The following is a 15597-nucleotide window of genomic DNA, read 5'->3' as shown; positions in this document are numbered from 1 at the left end:
ATGGTCCAGTGGCTTTCCCTACTTTCAATTTAAGTCTGAATTTGGCAATAAGGAGTTCATGATCTGAGCCACAGTCAGCTCCCTTGTTTTTGCTGAATGTATAGAGCTTCTCCATCTTTGGCTCCAAAGAATATAGTTAATCTGATTTTGATACTGACCATCTGGTGATGTCCATGTATAGAGTCTTCTCTTGTGTTATTGGAAGAGTGTGTTTGCTATGACCAGTATGTTCTCTTGGGCAAACTCTGTTAGCCTTTGCCTTGCTTCATTTTGTACTCCAGTGCCAAACTTGCATTGGAGACACTCCAAATTTGCCTGTTACTCCAGGTATCTCTTGACTTTCCTTCTGTTTTCAAGAGACCTTCCCCAGGTCTCCTGCAGGAGACCTGGGTTTGATCCCTGGGTTGAAAATTGTCCCCTGGAGAAAGGCAACCCACTCCAGTATTCTGGCCTGGAGAATTCCCAGACTCAAACAGAACATCACCCTAAGTGACTTGCTGCAAAGAGCAGACAGTTGACTTGCTCATAGTTGGAGCAGGGTTCACCTGGGCAGCTCTCCTGCCCGTCTCACCAGCGCTCACGGATTGAGCTGTGGCGTCACTGAGCTGGTGGCTTGTTTGCGGGTTGGCCTCAGATGGGCACAGGAAGAGGGGCACTTCCCCATGTGCTGTCAGTGCCTTTTCCTTGCCACGTGCTTTTTTCCTGTGATCTCCATAGCAGATAGCTAAGATTTTTACATGACAACTCAAGATTCCAAGATATACAAAAATTGAGGCTGCTGGGACTTTTTAAGGCTTCTTCCCGGAACTGGCCAAGTGTTACTTCTGCTGTGTTCTATTATTTAAAGCTACTCTCAACATGGGCCAGATTCAAGAGGGAGGTGGCTATTAGGGTCTGAATCCTGGGACGCCACTGATGTCACAGCCCTCCACAGATGAGTGAAGGTAGCAGTGGAAACTGTAGGCGTGGTTGGAAAGAAACACAGCGTGATGAGAACAAGAACCTTTAGAAATACCTGAATTTAAGGCATAGTGGAGGAAACGGTTGTTGGAAAACTGGAAAAAATTATAGGCATTAACATCAATATTGAAATACAATTTATGACATGATATAGAATATGGTGCAAGGTGTGAGAAATGATGGGGAGTCCAGCGAGGTTCTTACACTTGAGGAAACAGAGGCATGGTCCTCTTCTTTGTGAAATTTATAGCCAAATGAGGCAGGCACTTTGAAAAATTATTTTAAATCCCTTTAGCTGGCAGGGTGAAAGTGAAGTGGAGGATACTTCCAGTGTGTACGACCTCACAGAGCCTTACAAGAGGGCTTCTTTGAGGAACAGACATTGTTAATGTAGCTTATTGCATTGAACTAGCTCATGAATAAATTCAACTTTAACCCTTCTCAGCTCACAGGGAATATGTGTATACCTGGTGATTTTGGCGGATGCTAAAACAAAGTCAGAAATAGACTTACTGGATGGCAGAGGAGTCAGTTTCACCTTACTACATGAAATGATGGGATAGTATAGTATTTATCGGTTTCTCACTATTATCTATATTTAAGGCTATTAACCATAGCCTTGACCAGACGGACCTTTGTTGGCAAAGTAATATCTCTGCTTTTTAATATGCTCTCTAGGTTGGTCATAACTTTTTTAATATGCTCTCTAGGTTGGTCACAACTTTCCTTCCAAGGAGTAAGTATCTTTTAATTTCATGGCTGCAATCACCATCTGCAGTGATTTTGGAGCCCCCCAAAATAAAGTCTGACACTGTTTCACCATCTATTTCCCATGAAGTGATGGGACCAGATGCCATGATCTTCGTTTTCTGAATGTTGAGCTTTAAGCCAACTTTTTCACTCTCCTCTTTTACTTTCATCAAGAAGCTCTTTAGTTCTTCTTCACTTTCTGCCGTAAGGGTGGTGTCATCTGCATGTCTGAGGTTAACTGATATTTCTCCGGGCAATCTTGATTCCAGCTCGTGCTTCTTCCAGCCCAGCGTTTCTCATGATGTACTCTGCACATAAGTTAAATAAGCAGGGTGCCTACAGCCTTGACGTACTCCTTTTCCTATTTGGAACCAGTCTGTTGTTCCATGTCCAGTTCTAACTGTTGCTTCCTGACCTGCATATAGGTTTCTCAAGAGGCAGGTAAGGTGGTCTGGTATTCCCATCTCTTTCAGAATTTTCCACAGTTTATTGTGATCCACACAAAGTCTTTGGCATACTCAATAAAGCAGAAATAGATGTTTTTCTGGAACTCTCTTGCTTTTTCGATGAACCAGCGGATGTTGGCAGTTTGATCTCTGGTTCCTCTGCCTTTTCGAAAACCAGCTTGAACATCTGGAAGTTCACGGTTCACATATTGCTGAAGCCTGGCTTGAAGAACTTTGAGCATTACTTTACTAGCGTGTGAGATGAGTGCAATTGTGAGGTAGTTTGAGCATTCTTTGGCATTGCCTTTCTTTGGGATTGGAATGAAATCTGACCTTTTCCAGTCCTGTGGCCACTGCTGAGTTTTCCAAATTTGCTGGCATATTGAGTGCAGCACTTTCACAGCAGCATCATTCAGGATTTGAAATAGCTCAACTAGAATTCCATCACCTCTACTAGCTTGGTTCGTAGTGATGCTTTCTAAGGCCCACTTGACCTCACATTCCAGGATGTCTGGCTCTAGGTGAATGATCACAGCATCGTGAATATCTGGGTCGTGAAAATCTTTTTTGTACAGTTCTTCTGTGTATTCTGGCCACCTCTTCTTAATATCTTCTGCTTCAGTTAGGTCCATACCATTTCAGTCCTTTATCGAGCCCATCTTTGCATGACATCTTCCCTTGGTATCTCTAATTTTCTTGAAGAGATCTCTAGTCTTTCCCATTCTATTGTTTTCCTCTGTTTCTTTGCATTGATCGCTGAGGAAGGCTTTCTTATCTCTCCTTGCTATTCTTTGGACTCTGCATTCAAATGGGAATATCTTTCCTTTTCTCGTTTGCTTTTCCCTGCTCTTCTTTTCATAGCTATTTGTATGGCCTCCTCAGACAGCCATTTTGCTTTTTTATATTTCTTTTCCATGGGGATGGTCTTGATCCCTGTCTCCTATACAGTGTCATGAACCTCCATCCATAGTTCATCAGGCACTCTATCAGATCTTGTCCCTTAAATCTCTTTCTCACTTCTACTGTATAATCATAAGGGATTTGATTTAGATCATACCTAAATGATAAAAAGTCAAAATTTAGGTCATACCTAAATCATAAAAAAAAAACATAGTCAAGGGTATGGTTTTTCCAGTGGTCATGTATGAATGTGAGAGTTGGACTGTGAGGAAAGCTGAGCGCCAAAGAATTGATGCTTTTGAACTGTTGTGCTGGAGAAGACTCTTGCGAGTCCCTTGGACTGCAAGGAAATCCAACCAGTCCATCCTAAAGGAGACCAGTCCTGGGTGTTCATTGGAAGGACTGATGCTGAGACTGAAACTCCAATACTTTGGCTGCCTGATGAGAAGAGTTGACTCATTGGAAAAGACCCTGATGCTGGGAGGGATTGGGGGCAGGAGGAGAAGGGGATAACAGAGGATGAGATGGCTGGATGGCATCAGTGACTTGATGCACATGAATTTGGGTGAAGTCCGGGAGTTGGTGATGGACAGGGAGGCCTGGTGTGCTGCAGTCCATGGGGTCGCAAAGAGTCGGACTCGACTGAACGACTGAACTGAACTGAAGGCTATTAACATGGATTGAACACTAACGTCTCTTAACTAAACTTGAGTGTATTCTGGACAGCCCTTTATTTATTTTTCCTCTTGTAATTGTTTCTAAGATAATTTCTTGATTTAGAATTTACTCTCAGCTTTTTTCTTTTTCATAGTTTTTATTGCAGCTCTAAGAAAATACCTTATCAGTTGGCTTGATTTGATTTTTCTTTATCCCCTCTTTAAATTTGGGGATTCATATTGGTAATTTCTGAAAAATAATTAGAAATCTATCACATGACCATCTTTGAAGCCAGATTGTTGATTACTGATTAGGCTGTATCATTGAGGGCTGATTAAGCTGACACTTCACGGTATTTTTTTTTTTTAGAAGTAGAAACAATCAAAAAGAACAGTTGATTATTAAGTTCTATTTTACTTCCTGGAGGGGAAGTTATCCCACAGACAAAACTTCCATTGTAAAGAGTAGCTGAATTTTAGCTAGTATACGCTTGATGCCTCTTCCATGGGGAAGCATCATAGCCCTTTTGTGTGGTGCCCCTTCCAGTAGCCTCTCTCACTGTCAGATAAGATATCAACTGTCAGATCAGTCTTCTGAATCAAAACTCTGTCTCCCCACAGCCTATTGAATCCTGCCCAGCTGTTCTCTGATGGTGCCTTCCATGTTCCCTTTCCTCCAAGCTACACTTTGTACTCTTTGCTGAAATTCTTCCCTGACTTTGTACTTTTACGATCTTGTTAATTGTTCATTCAATCATACCTTTCTGTTCGTGCTTTGTAGGTACTATGAATTAGGGATGGTACTACAATCTGGGGATTGGTGGTGAGCAAGGCAGACATGGCTTCTCCTCTTCTAGAATTTACACTATAACTTAGAAAATAGATATGGAGAAAGAGCTATAAGTCTTACCTATACAAATACAAAGTGCTATTTATACAAATACTTATACAAAATACTTATACAAATACTATGTACAAAGCATTGTATTTAGTAGTAACCAACTAGAAATAATCCCGAGTAGCTATTACATAAATAAAACATGTGCAAAGGTTGTTATTGCTACAGTTTGTAGTACAAATACCTGTTCAGGTGTGTGAATGTAAGTATCTGTATTTGCACATGTATGAAATACTTATGTTTTCAGCAGACTTTTCTGAGCAGCTCAAATGTGCTAGGTGTGTTTCACATGCTGGACCAGCAGTAAATTGAACAAAGACCTCGCCCTTGGGGAGCTCACACGGTGATGGGGTCACAGGTTCAGTTCTTACCCAGAGTGGCTAGGTCTCTCAGTTTGGGGAAACCGTTACTCCACAGTCATTTTCTCGCTCAGGACCTAATTTTCACTCTCCTGTCTAAAGCTGCAGCTGGACTGCACTCCTGATGTCCTCTCATCGTCCCAGCTCTGTTTTCCTACTTAGTGCTTCCCGCCATCTAGTATACCTAATGTGTGTTCATTTCTCTCGCTGGAATGGAGAAGAGACAAGGTGAACTCTTTACTTTTATTTGTTGCTTTATTCTCAGAGCCTGGAACAGTGCCTGACCCTTGATGGGCCCTATGCACTGTGGCCACCAGGCTCCTCTGTCCGTGGGATTCCCCAGCAGGGATGCTGGAGGGCAGCTGCTCTCTTCTCCAGGGGAGCTTCCTGACCCAGGGGTGGAAACCCAGGTCTCTTGCACTGCAGACAGATTTTTTTACCCTGTGAGCTACCAGGGAAGTCCTGACACTTAATAGGTACTCAAAAATAATTGTTAAATATTAAGTGAAATATAGATTGTATTTCCAATTAGTAGTAACTGCTGTCTGGAAAAGTGAAGAAAGACTTTGAATGAACTGCAGTGTGAACCAAAGTTTGTGCTCTGGGTTTTATCAGTTCTTCAGGTGTAATGTAAGAAATCAAGGGATGTATATAATACATATATGTATTAGTTTGAACTGTGGTATGTCAAAAATTGTTAAATATCAGCAATTCATACAATTTGACCTCAAATAGGACAGTGCCCAATTTGAAATATGCTTAAATTGAATGGCAAAAGAATAGATTTTTAAAAGTGATTTTTGCTGAAATATTCGAGTATTATGGTACTGGGAAAAATGTAAAAGAACTATGGAAACAAATGCAAGGAACTAAACCCTACTACCTTTCTGAAGAAAGGGCTCTATGATTAAACTTGCATTAAAAAGTCAGTTGTATAATGAAAAGAACCTGGTACACCATATGTTCACAGAGATGTTTTATGAAATGGTCAAAAAATTGGATGTTGATCATTGCCTAATTTTATATAAAGAATGAAAAAGCTAAGGTACAGAGAAATCAGGAAACTTGCCTAAGGCACAGGGTGAAGTCAGAATTTCCACCTAAATCTTTCTGCTGGTCATCTGTGATCATTTCACCATCCTGAGTTCTATTTTTGCCACATTTTTTAAAAATTGAAATTCTTTTGAAAGGAAACATTTTGAAGATACTCGGCCAAAAAAAAAAAATTATTAGGACTAATAAAGTACTTTGCATTGAGGAAGCTTGTGCCTTCTTCATACTCCAATCAGTGGGGTAAAAGTGTTTCAAAATAGTGAGCTGAAACTGACAAGGTTAAGGTGACTCAGTGTAATTTATTTTATAAATACTTTTGCCCTTGAGAAGAGGTGAAGGACTTGGATAAAGATTTTTAAAGAGATTTCAGTGGCAAAGACAAAGTACCCTTCCAGTCAGCAGAACTTACATTTACTGTGTGCTCGTTGTGTTCAGGGCATTATTCTAGGTGCTAGAAATTCAGTAGTAAAAACGGTCAACCAACTTTACTGTATTAACTTTTATTGAGCATACCATGGAACAGCATACTTGTTCTCTTCAAGCACAGATGGGACTTTCAGGGTAGACTATATATTTGTTAGGCCATTAAACAAGGCTCAGTAAATTTAAAAGGATAAAAATAATACACAATGTTTTCTCCAGTTACAATGGAATTAAATTAGAAAGCAACAGCAGAAAGAAATCTGAGAAATACTTTAAATATTTGGAAACTAAAATTTAAGCACACTTCTAAATAGCCCCTAGGTCAAATTAAAAAAATAATTTTAACTGAATGAAAATAGAAACAAACATATGAAAAGCCCCTCATTGCAGTTCTAAGAGGATTCTAAATGCATATCTTAGAATGGAAGAAAGATCTAAAGTCGACATTAACCTCAGGAAGCTAGAATACTAAATCCAAGTTAAGGAGAAGGAAGGAAATTAGACCAGAAATCAATGAATAAAACCCAGGGGACTCTATCTAACAAAGTCCAAGACCTGTACACTGCAAACTACAAAACATCACTGAGGGCATTTAAAGAAGAGAACAGTGAATGGAGAGATACAGCGTGTTCATAGTTGAGGAAACGCAGTTTTATCACGGTGATCCTTCTCTCCACATGGATGGTAGCAGTGGTGTAGTAGTGTTAGTCCCTCAGTCGTGTCCGACTCTGTGCGACCCCATGGACTGTAGCCTGCCAGACTCCTCTGTCCATGGAATTCTCCAGGCCAGAATACAGGAGTGGGTAGCACTTCCCTTCTCCAGGGGATCTTCCCGACCCAGGGATCAAACCTAGGACTCCTGCATTGCAGGCGGATTCTTTACCATCTGAGTTACAGGGAATAGATTCAATCTAATCTCTAATGAAATTACAGAAGGCCTTTTCATAGAATTTGTCAAAATGATACTAGATTTACAGGAAATTACAGAGGTCTAGAATGGCTAAAACAATTTTGAAAAGGAAGAGCAACGTATGAGAATTTATACCGCCTGATTTGCAACTCACTGTAAAGCTGTAAGAATCAAGACAGAGCTCACATGTGTCAGTGGAGCAGAATAGACAGGGATGCCAGTGAGAAAAGGATGGTCTTTTTAACACATACCAGGATAATTGAATGTTCATATATAGAGACTCAAAAATTACACACATATATGCAATTATATATGTAAAGTTACATATGCCTAAATGCAAGCACTAAAAGTATAAAACCTCTGTAAGAAAACATATACCAAAAGGAGGATCTGTTAAAAGAAACCTATAAATTCACCAAAATTTAAATTTTTTGAATAAATTCACCTGTCTCCTTTTTGAAAAACTCTGCTAAGGAAAAATTTTTAAATCTACTAAGAGGAAATGGAGAAGGCAATGGCACCCCACTCCAGTACTCTTGCCTGGAGAATCCCATGGCCGGAGGAGCCTGGTAGGCTGCAGTCCATGGGGTCGCAAAGAGTCAGACATGACTGGGCGACTTCACTTTCACTCTTCACTTTCATGCGTCGGAGAAGGAAATGGCAACCCACTCCAGTGTTCTTGCCTGGAGAATCCCAGGGACGGGGGAGCCTGGTGGGCTGCCGTCTGTGGGGTCACACAGAGTCGGACACGACTGAAGCAACTCAGCAGCAGCAGCAGCAGCAAGAGGAAATAGTTTCAATCATATTATCTTAAAATGGACAGATATTTTTTAAAAAAATTCTTACAACTCAATAGTATGAAGACAACCCAATTAATAAGTGACTTAGAGACTTACAGTGGTGCTAATGGTAAAGAGCCCACCTTCCAACGCAGGAGACATGAGAGATGCAGGTTTGATCCCTGGGTCTGGAAGATCCCGTGGAGGCGGGCAGGGCAACCCACGCCAGTGTTCTTGCCTGGAGAATCCCATGGACAGAGGAGCCTGGTGGGCTACAGTCCATGAGGTGGCAAAGAGTCAGACACAGCTGAGCGACTAAACACACAGCACACCAGTACTGACCATATTTCCAAAAGGAAGCTCAGTTCTGCTCTGGCTTCCAAAATTCTGGAAATTATGTAAGTGAAGAAGGGTGAAGGGCCTCAGTATTTAGTATACCGGCATTCACTTAATACATGAATAATCAATTTCAGCCCTAAGCTCTGTCTTATATCTCCCAGGCCAGAGATGTTTTGTTTTACTTTCTCCAGAGAATAACCGCTAGTCCCCTGAGTTGGGGAAGGGACGGTTGTTTGCCTGCACAGAATGTGGAGGGATCTGGACACCAAACAGCTTTAAGACAGACTTCCAGCCTGTTTTACTGTTTCACCGTCACTTTGTTTCCAGTGCCATCCCAGAGTCCTGTGTCAGGAGTTGTAGTATAAATTTTGTTGCTTCCAAACTTTATGGTTTTTCTCAGCTTAGCAACTGGGAGTCTGAAGTCTGTTTCCAATTGTTCATCTTCTTTCCTGCTTTGAAACTTCAGTTGCTCCTGTCTCTTCTCTCAGATATTGGTTCCTATAGTTCTCTGCTATTTTTAAATTTATTCTCATTTCATGGAATTTCAGGAGACAGTGAAAATAAATGCTTATGTCCAATTCACCATCTTCTACAAAAAGGCTTCTATTTCTATTTTTAATCTCAAAGGCTTCACAGTTTCTCCTTGACCTTCACTATAGCCCTTACTTGGTTTGTTTTTAGCTGTCTTAACTGACCTTCTCGTTACTGGCGGCCAGATTAATGAGTGCTGTCCACCCCACTGTAAAGTTCATTATGGATGCACCGTGCAGGAGCAAGAAGCTCTCTCTGAGCACGTGTGCACTCCTTTGCCACCAGTGGAGCTGCGTGTGCGTGCAGGGCTCAGTGTACTCCACTTTTAAAGAGATGAAAGCCGGAAATAGTAGTTGATACATTATGGGTGTGAATGTATAGAAAAGATGTACTAGAACTCTAAAGAGCCACATCAAAGTTAATCAGTGGGTATGCTGCTGCTGCTGCTAAGTCGCTTCAGTCGTGTTCGACTCTGTGCGACCCCATAGACAGCAGCCCACCAGGCTCCTCCGTCCCTGGGATTCTCCAGGCAAGAACACTGGAGTGGGTTGCCATTTCCTTCTCCAATGCATGAAAGTGAGAAGTGAAAGTGAAGTCCCTCAGTAAGTGTCCGCCTCTTTGAGACCCCATGGACTGCAGCCCACCAGGCTCCTCCATCCATGGGATTCTCCAGGCAAGAGTACTGGAGTGGGGTGCCATTGCCTTCTCCGATTAATGAGTATACATAGTTTTAATTTAAAGTAAGACATATATGCTTTGTGAGTATCATTTTTGTTATATGAGTCTCTGCTTTAACAGCTTCCTCAGTTAAATGAATAAATTAAATTAAAAAAAGATAAATAGGACTTCCCTTGTGGCTCAGCTGTAAAGAATCTGCCTACAGTGTGGGAAACCTGGGTTTGATCCCTGGGTTGGGAAGATCCCCTGGAGAAGGGAAAGGCTACCCGCTCCAGTATTCTGGCCTGGAGAATTCCATGGACTACATGGGGTTGCAAAGAGTCAGACAGGACTGAGTGACTTTCAGTTAAATGAACAACTGCTGTCCCAAATATATTGAGTGACACCTTGTTTTAAAATAACATAGAAATGTAATTATATCCTATGGGTCAAACGTATGATTCTGCTATGTTGTCTGCTGAATTTTCACATGCTTAACAAGATAATTGTTTTTGTTTAGTTCCAGATGTTGAAGTGAAAGGAGAGAGTTCTAGCTATTATCTCTTGTTACAAGGTAATGGCAATGGAAAGTGTAAAGCCACATTGATTCACTCAGCCAACCAGATCAATGGCTCGTTTGCACTCAGTTTAATTCATGGAAAGATGAAAGCAACGACAGAAGAAACCAAATTGAGTGAGTGTTAACTTTAGAGGGAAAACAAAACATTTTTACGTTTGTTTGTGTAAGTAGTTAACTTACGTGGTTTTAGTGAACCTATTGTTTTCAAACTGCATTTCACTTTCAGTAAATTTGCTTTTGCTTTAAATATTTTATAACACATTTGAACAATTATTAATCCCTTACGCATCATACTTCTTAAAATGTAACAGGTCACCCCTTCAGTTCCAAACAGGAAAATTTTTAGTATTTTCCACTTTAAACAATTTATCTTTCTAGAATTTACTTCTCTGCCAGGGTCCAGCCCCGGCTGATCCAGGGTATTCAAAGGAGAGACGGCGTCGGCAAGGATCAGGAAACAACTGCTTAATTAAACTTTAATTAAGGATATAAAGAGTAATAGAATAAGGATAGCTCAGTGAGGAAATTGAGTGGAGAAAAGAGGCTGAAATAAGGATAGCTCAGTGAGGAAATTTAGTGGAGAAAAGAGGCTGAATAATTCAGCCAGAAGGTGAGAGAAAGAATGACATGGGGAGACCAAGTTTCGGCGAACAAGGCCCGTACTTTATTTTCCAAAGTAGTTTTTATACCTTAAGTTATGCATAGAGGATAATGGGGGAAGGGGTAGAGTCATGCAGCAAGCCAGGCTTTCTTCCTGCAAACTTATCATATGCAAAAGCTTAGGTGATTTGCATCATCTTCTGGCCCGGAGGCCTGTTAACATTTTAAGACCCTTTCTTCAGAAAACTTATTTTTCTCTAAAGGTTAGGGCAAAGGTGTGGTGGGCTATAACAAGAAAAAGAATTAACTCAAGGGTCCCAGGTTACAAACATTGAAGCTACTATTTACACCAATTATATTAATCAATACACTGCCAGGGACACAGCAGGTAAGGGATATGGAGACTTAGCAGCAAACATTGGCCCAACAAATGAAAAACCCTTCACCAATACAATTTCTAATCAATCTTTTAACTGCTCAAAGGAATCTGTATTTAGACAGTTTAGAACATCTCATGCCTCTCACAGTTGGGAGGCTCTGAGCAATCACATGTGGCCGGAGAAACCTATTCAGGCAGGCTAAAGGACTTCCAAAAGAGTTTGTAGGTTAAACACTGTCACACCCAGGAATTATTAACTGGAGCTGTAAGCTAACTCTTGTTTCAGAGAGGTAGTGGGGGACAGCCCCCCGTAAAGTCAGAGGTGTAGGTGAAGGCACAAAGCAGAAAGTAGGCAGAGATGCTCGAGAATTTCCAGGGGGACTCCTGAGGCTCCATCCCGCCTTTGCGTATGCCGAGCCTCCTCCCTCATGACCTTTGTCTTGGGTGGAGCTCCTCACGCTGGCCCCCTGCAGTGATAGAATTCCAGTTGAGCTATTCCAGATCCTGAAAGATGATGCTGTGGAAAGTGCTGCACTCAATATGCAATATGCACTCAGTATGCAATATGCACTCAATATGTAGTATGCCGGCTCCCGGCACTTCTCATTGTTATTTACTTTCTCCCAAGCATCTTTATTGCTCATCTTTTGTTACTGTTCAAGCTCCATCCTTGGGTTATCCATCATGGTGTGACAAACCGCCCCAAATTTAGCTTAACAACGACTGTTTATTATAACGTCTCATAGTGCTGTGACTGGACGTTTCTGTTTTGAAGGCCCACGCGTGATTGCCCTCACACACGGCTGGGGCTTCTGTTCATCTGAAGACTTAACGGGGCTGGGTGTGTAGGCTGGCTCTTTCCCCGCGTGTTTGGTGCCTGGGCTGGGGTGGCTGGAGCAGGTAGAGCTGCTTTCCTCTTCACACGCCCGTCCTCCAGCCTGGGCTTCCTCGCAACAGCGTCGCCTGCAGGAAGCCTGATTCCTGTACGGTTGCCGCCTTCTCTTAGAGCGAGTGTTCTGAGAAGCTGTGAGACTTTCTGTGACCTACGTCTTTCATTGGCAGTTTCACCATGCCTGTTGGTTTCCTGGGGTCACCTAGGTTCACTGTGGAAGGTCTACACAGCAGGTGAGAAGCAGAATCGGATTCACGGGGAGGCCGTCTTTGAAGACCAGCCCCTGTAGTCCCTCAGAATAAGATGTAGTGGAGGGAATTCTACTCTTCTACCTAAATTCTCTGAATTTAAGAAGCAGGTCAAAGTTTAAAATGCAAAATAATTTAGAATGTTTATTTTCTGCTGTTCATTTATTACTGTTTACTTTGAAATATGCAAGATGAAAGATAAATAATTGACTTTTAATTACATTTTAACACATTTCTTGAGAACTTAATTGTTGTTATAAGCCATCTTTAGTACTGATTTTTTCTGTTTCTTAGGCTTTCCTCTTGACCTCTCGTCACTCCCAAGTTTCTCCAGGGAGCAGCTTATACAGAGAGAGAAACAGCTAGCCGGTGTTCAGGCTTTGGCTGTGAAGGAATGTCTGAGTAAGTCATCATGTGTGCCTTTCATTCTGTTGTAAGAATGTTGACTTGTTCAGACCTAATTTATTTTAACACTTTTTTCTTACACACTTTCTTTTAGATATGATACTCACTTGTAGAACTATCTTTTTTTGTGTGGGAGGTGAAGCAGAAAAGAATAGCTTCATTGCTTTGCCAGGCAAAGGAGCCACAGTGGGCTCCTGCCCTTGAAAACTGTGTCCCAACCCAGGGGAGTCTGTTGAGGAGTTTTATGGCAACGGTTCGAGGGTGGCGTTGCTGACAAAATTACTGTGTGTGCAAGGTCTTAGGTGGTTGGTCTCCTTTTTTTTTTAATTAAATTTTTTTTATTGTAGTCAAAGTCACATAATATAAAACATACTATATTTTAATCCTGTTTAACTGTGCAGTTCAGTGGCACTAACTACATTCTTAATAGAGGTAATGTAGGGTAGAAACGGTCTGTAAATTTTTTCCCACCAGATTAAGAATATTCCTATTTACTTGTATATTGCGGTTACCATTTATTATAATTGTCCAGGAAAATTTAGTTTCTCATTATTTTTAATTGTATACCATAAAGAATACTTCCTGGTTAATGTAGTCATCTTTACAAAATTTCTCTTTATATCATTTAGCCAGAGGAAAGGAAAGTAGAGATTGCAAACAGAATAAAATATAAATTTAGAGAAATTAATATGTTAACTTGAGCATTGCTTCTTAGACTTTAACCATAACTAAGCACATTGCACATATTGAGTGAAGTTGGATCATGGGTTTTTCTTTACTCAAGAAATTGACACTTTTTTAAGGGTTGTTATTTAAAATTTTTTCCCTCTTTCTAAATGTTAACTTGGTTATCAATCTTAACATTGTTTTCATAAATAATCATTCATTAATACCTGATAGGGACTTAAGCTAATTAATATAGAATTTCTAAAACCTTGATTCAGCTTGTGAGGCTTCATTAGTTGCATATAGAAAAAATGATTATTACGTACACACACTATAAAATGAAAAATACCACTCTTTAAAAGCATTTAAAAATATTTTGGATTCGATAGTTCATTTTATTCAATGGAAAATAATTTTAGAATACCTGGTCTTAATAATTTGTATAAGAATTACTACTTTTTTATTTGTACAAAGCCAGAGTAATTGTGTAGTCTTGAACTCCTCAAACCACTTTTTTTTGACTATGAAAATAATAGGATATAATTGGGAAAGGCAAATTAGTTTCAATAAAAGGTAGTATGTATTAACCCAAGGAAAAATAAGGAAAAAACCTAAAAATGGCATTTTTGATCCAGCATCTCTGACTCCTGAGCATATATCTGTAAAAGATGGAAACTGTCATTCAAAAGGATATGTATACCCCAGTGTTCATAGCAACAGTGTTTATAATAGCCGAGACATGGAAGCAACCTAAATGTCCATCAACAGATGAATGGATAAAGAGGGTGTGGAATATTACAACAATAAAAAAGAAAGAAAGAATACCGTTTGCAGCAACATGGATAAACCTAGAGATCCTCATACTAAGTGAAGTCAGACAGAAGATGAATATCATATATCACTTACGTGTGAAATCTAAATGGATGATACAAATAAACTTATTTATAAAACAGAAGTAGACTCACAGACATAGAAAACAAACTTATGGTACCAAAGGAGAACAGGAGAACGCAGAGCAGGGAGAAGGGTGGATAAATGAGGAATTTGGAATTAGCAAATACAGACTGCTATATATATATATAGATAAACAACAAGGTCCTGATGTATATAGCACAGGGAACTATATTCAGTACCTTGTAATAACAGAAAAGAATCAGAAAAAGAATATATGTGTGTCTCTGAATCATTTTGCTACACACCTAAAAGTAACATACCGTGTAAATCAACTATACTTCAGTTTAAAAGGAAGAAAAAGCTGAAATACCACTGAAATCCTAGTGTTTTTGTGGATAAAACCCCTATATTTCAAACATTTACTTGTTTGGTGTTATTTACTTCTGACTTTGTTCTAGCCCTGCTAAACCTGTCTGTAGGCTTTGAATCTTTGCCATAAGCCTCTGGCAGCTCCTTAAAACTAAGTTCCTTTAGCGTCTTCCCTCTCTTATCTTCACCTCTCTTCCTGACCCTTCCAACCAGAAAAACTGAGAGCGGAAGAGCATGCAGCTCCCTGAAGCTGGTCCGTCTCTCTTCTGGGTAAGGCCATCCCTCCTGCTTGGTTGGGAAGGGAATATAATCAAGTTGTTGCCTGTAGGTGTGACTAGAAGCTCTGCCTCGGGGAGGGGGAAAGAGGAAGTGCTAAATAAATGCTGAAAATGTGGAAGCACCAGCAGCTGAGTTATAACCCAGGCAGGAGCTGGAAGGATGGCCTCAGCACTGGGCAAGGACCGGTAGGGGTCTGGAGGTTGAAGGAAGCCTCAGAGCTGAGACGTCAGCTCTGGGGATATCCATGCACTGGCCAAGTGCAATCTGAAGCGTTAAATCTTGATTAAGATGAGTGACCCACTTAATCTATTATGGTGGAATTATTTGCTGAGCCAATCTCTCCTTTACCCAGAGAGTGAGTACTGAGTTGAAAATCTGGGGACAAAGGTTCAGATTTCATGCATCTCTGAAGGTAGAGGAGGATGACAACAAATGACGTTTCCAGTGTAAGAGAATCTTAGTGTCTCTTTCAGTGATCTTCAGAGAAGTGAATATAAATATAAAAGTATTTAAATTGATGTAGTTAATTTATACCTGATGAAAATGAATGGGAAAGCTTTCTTTGGGTAAAAGTTAATGTTTCAGTATCAGTATAGATTGTAGTTTCTGCTGGAAAACAAGTTG

General features: G+C 40.5%; 1 protein-coding gene across 3 annotated transcripts in view; it reads left to right on the top strand.

The window, feature by feature from the left end:
- Positions 1-15597, top strand: part of MTBP (MDM2 binding protein) — an 80303-nt gene that overhangs the window by 25113 nt on the left and 39593 nt on the right. For all 3 annotated transcript variants that reach the window (XM_070382857.1, XM_070382856.1, XM_070382858.1), the window contains 2 exons: positions 10182-10355; positions 12655-12762. In XM_070382857.1, coding sequence (XP_070238958.1) covers positions 10182-10355; positions 12655-12762 — 282 coding nt within the window. The remainder of the gene's footprint in view (positions 1-10181; positions 10356-12654; positions 12763-15597) is intronic.

This window comes from Bos mutus, chromosome 14, assembly GCF_027580195.1.
Source record: "Bos mutus isolate GX-2022 chromosome 14, NWIPB_WYAK_1.1, whole genome shotgun sequence".
Taxonomy (NCBI): Eukaryota; Metazoa; Chordata; class Mammalia; order Artiodactyla; family Bovidae; genus Bos; species Bos mutus.
The sequence above is the reverse complement of the archived record's forward strand: the minus strand, read 5'-3'. Positions and strand labels throughout refer to the sequence as shown.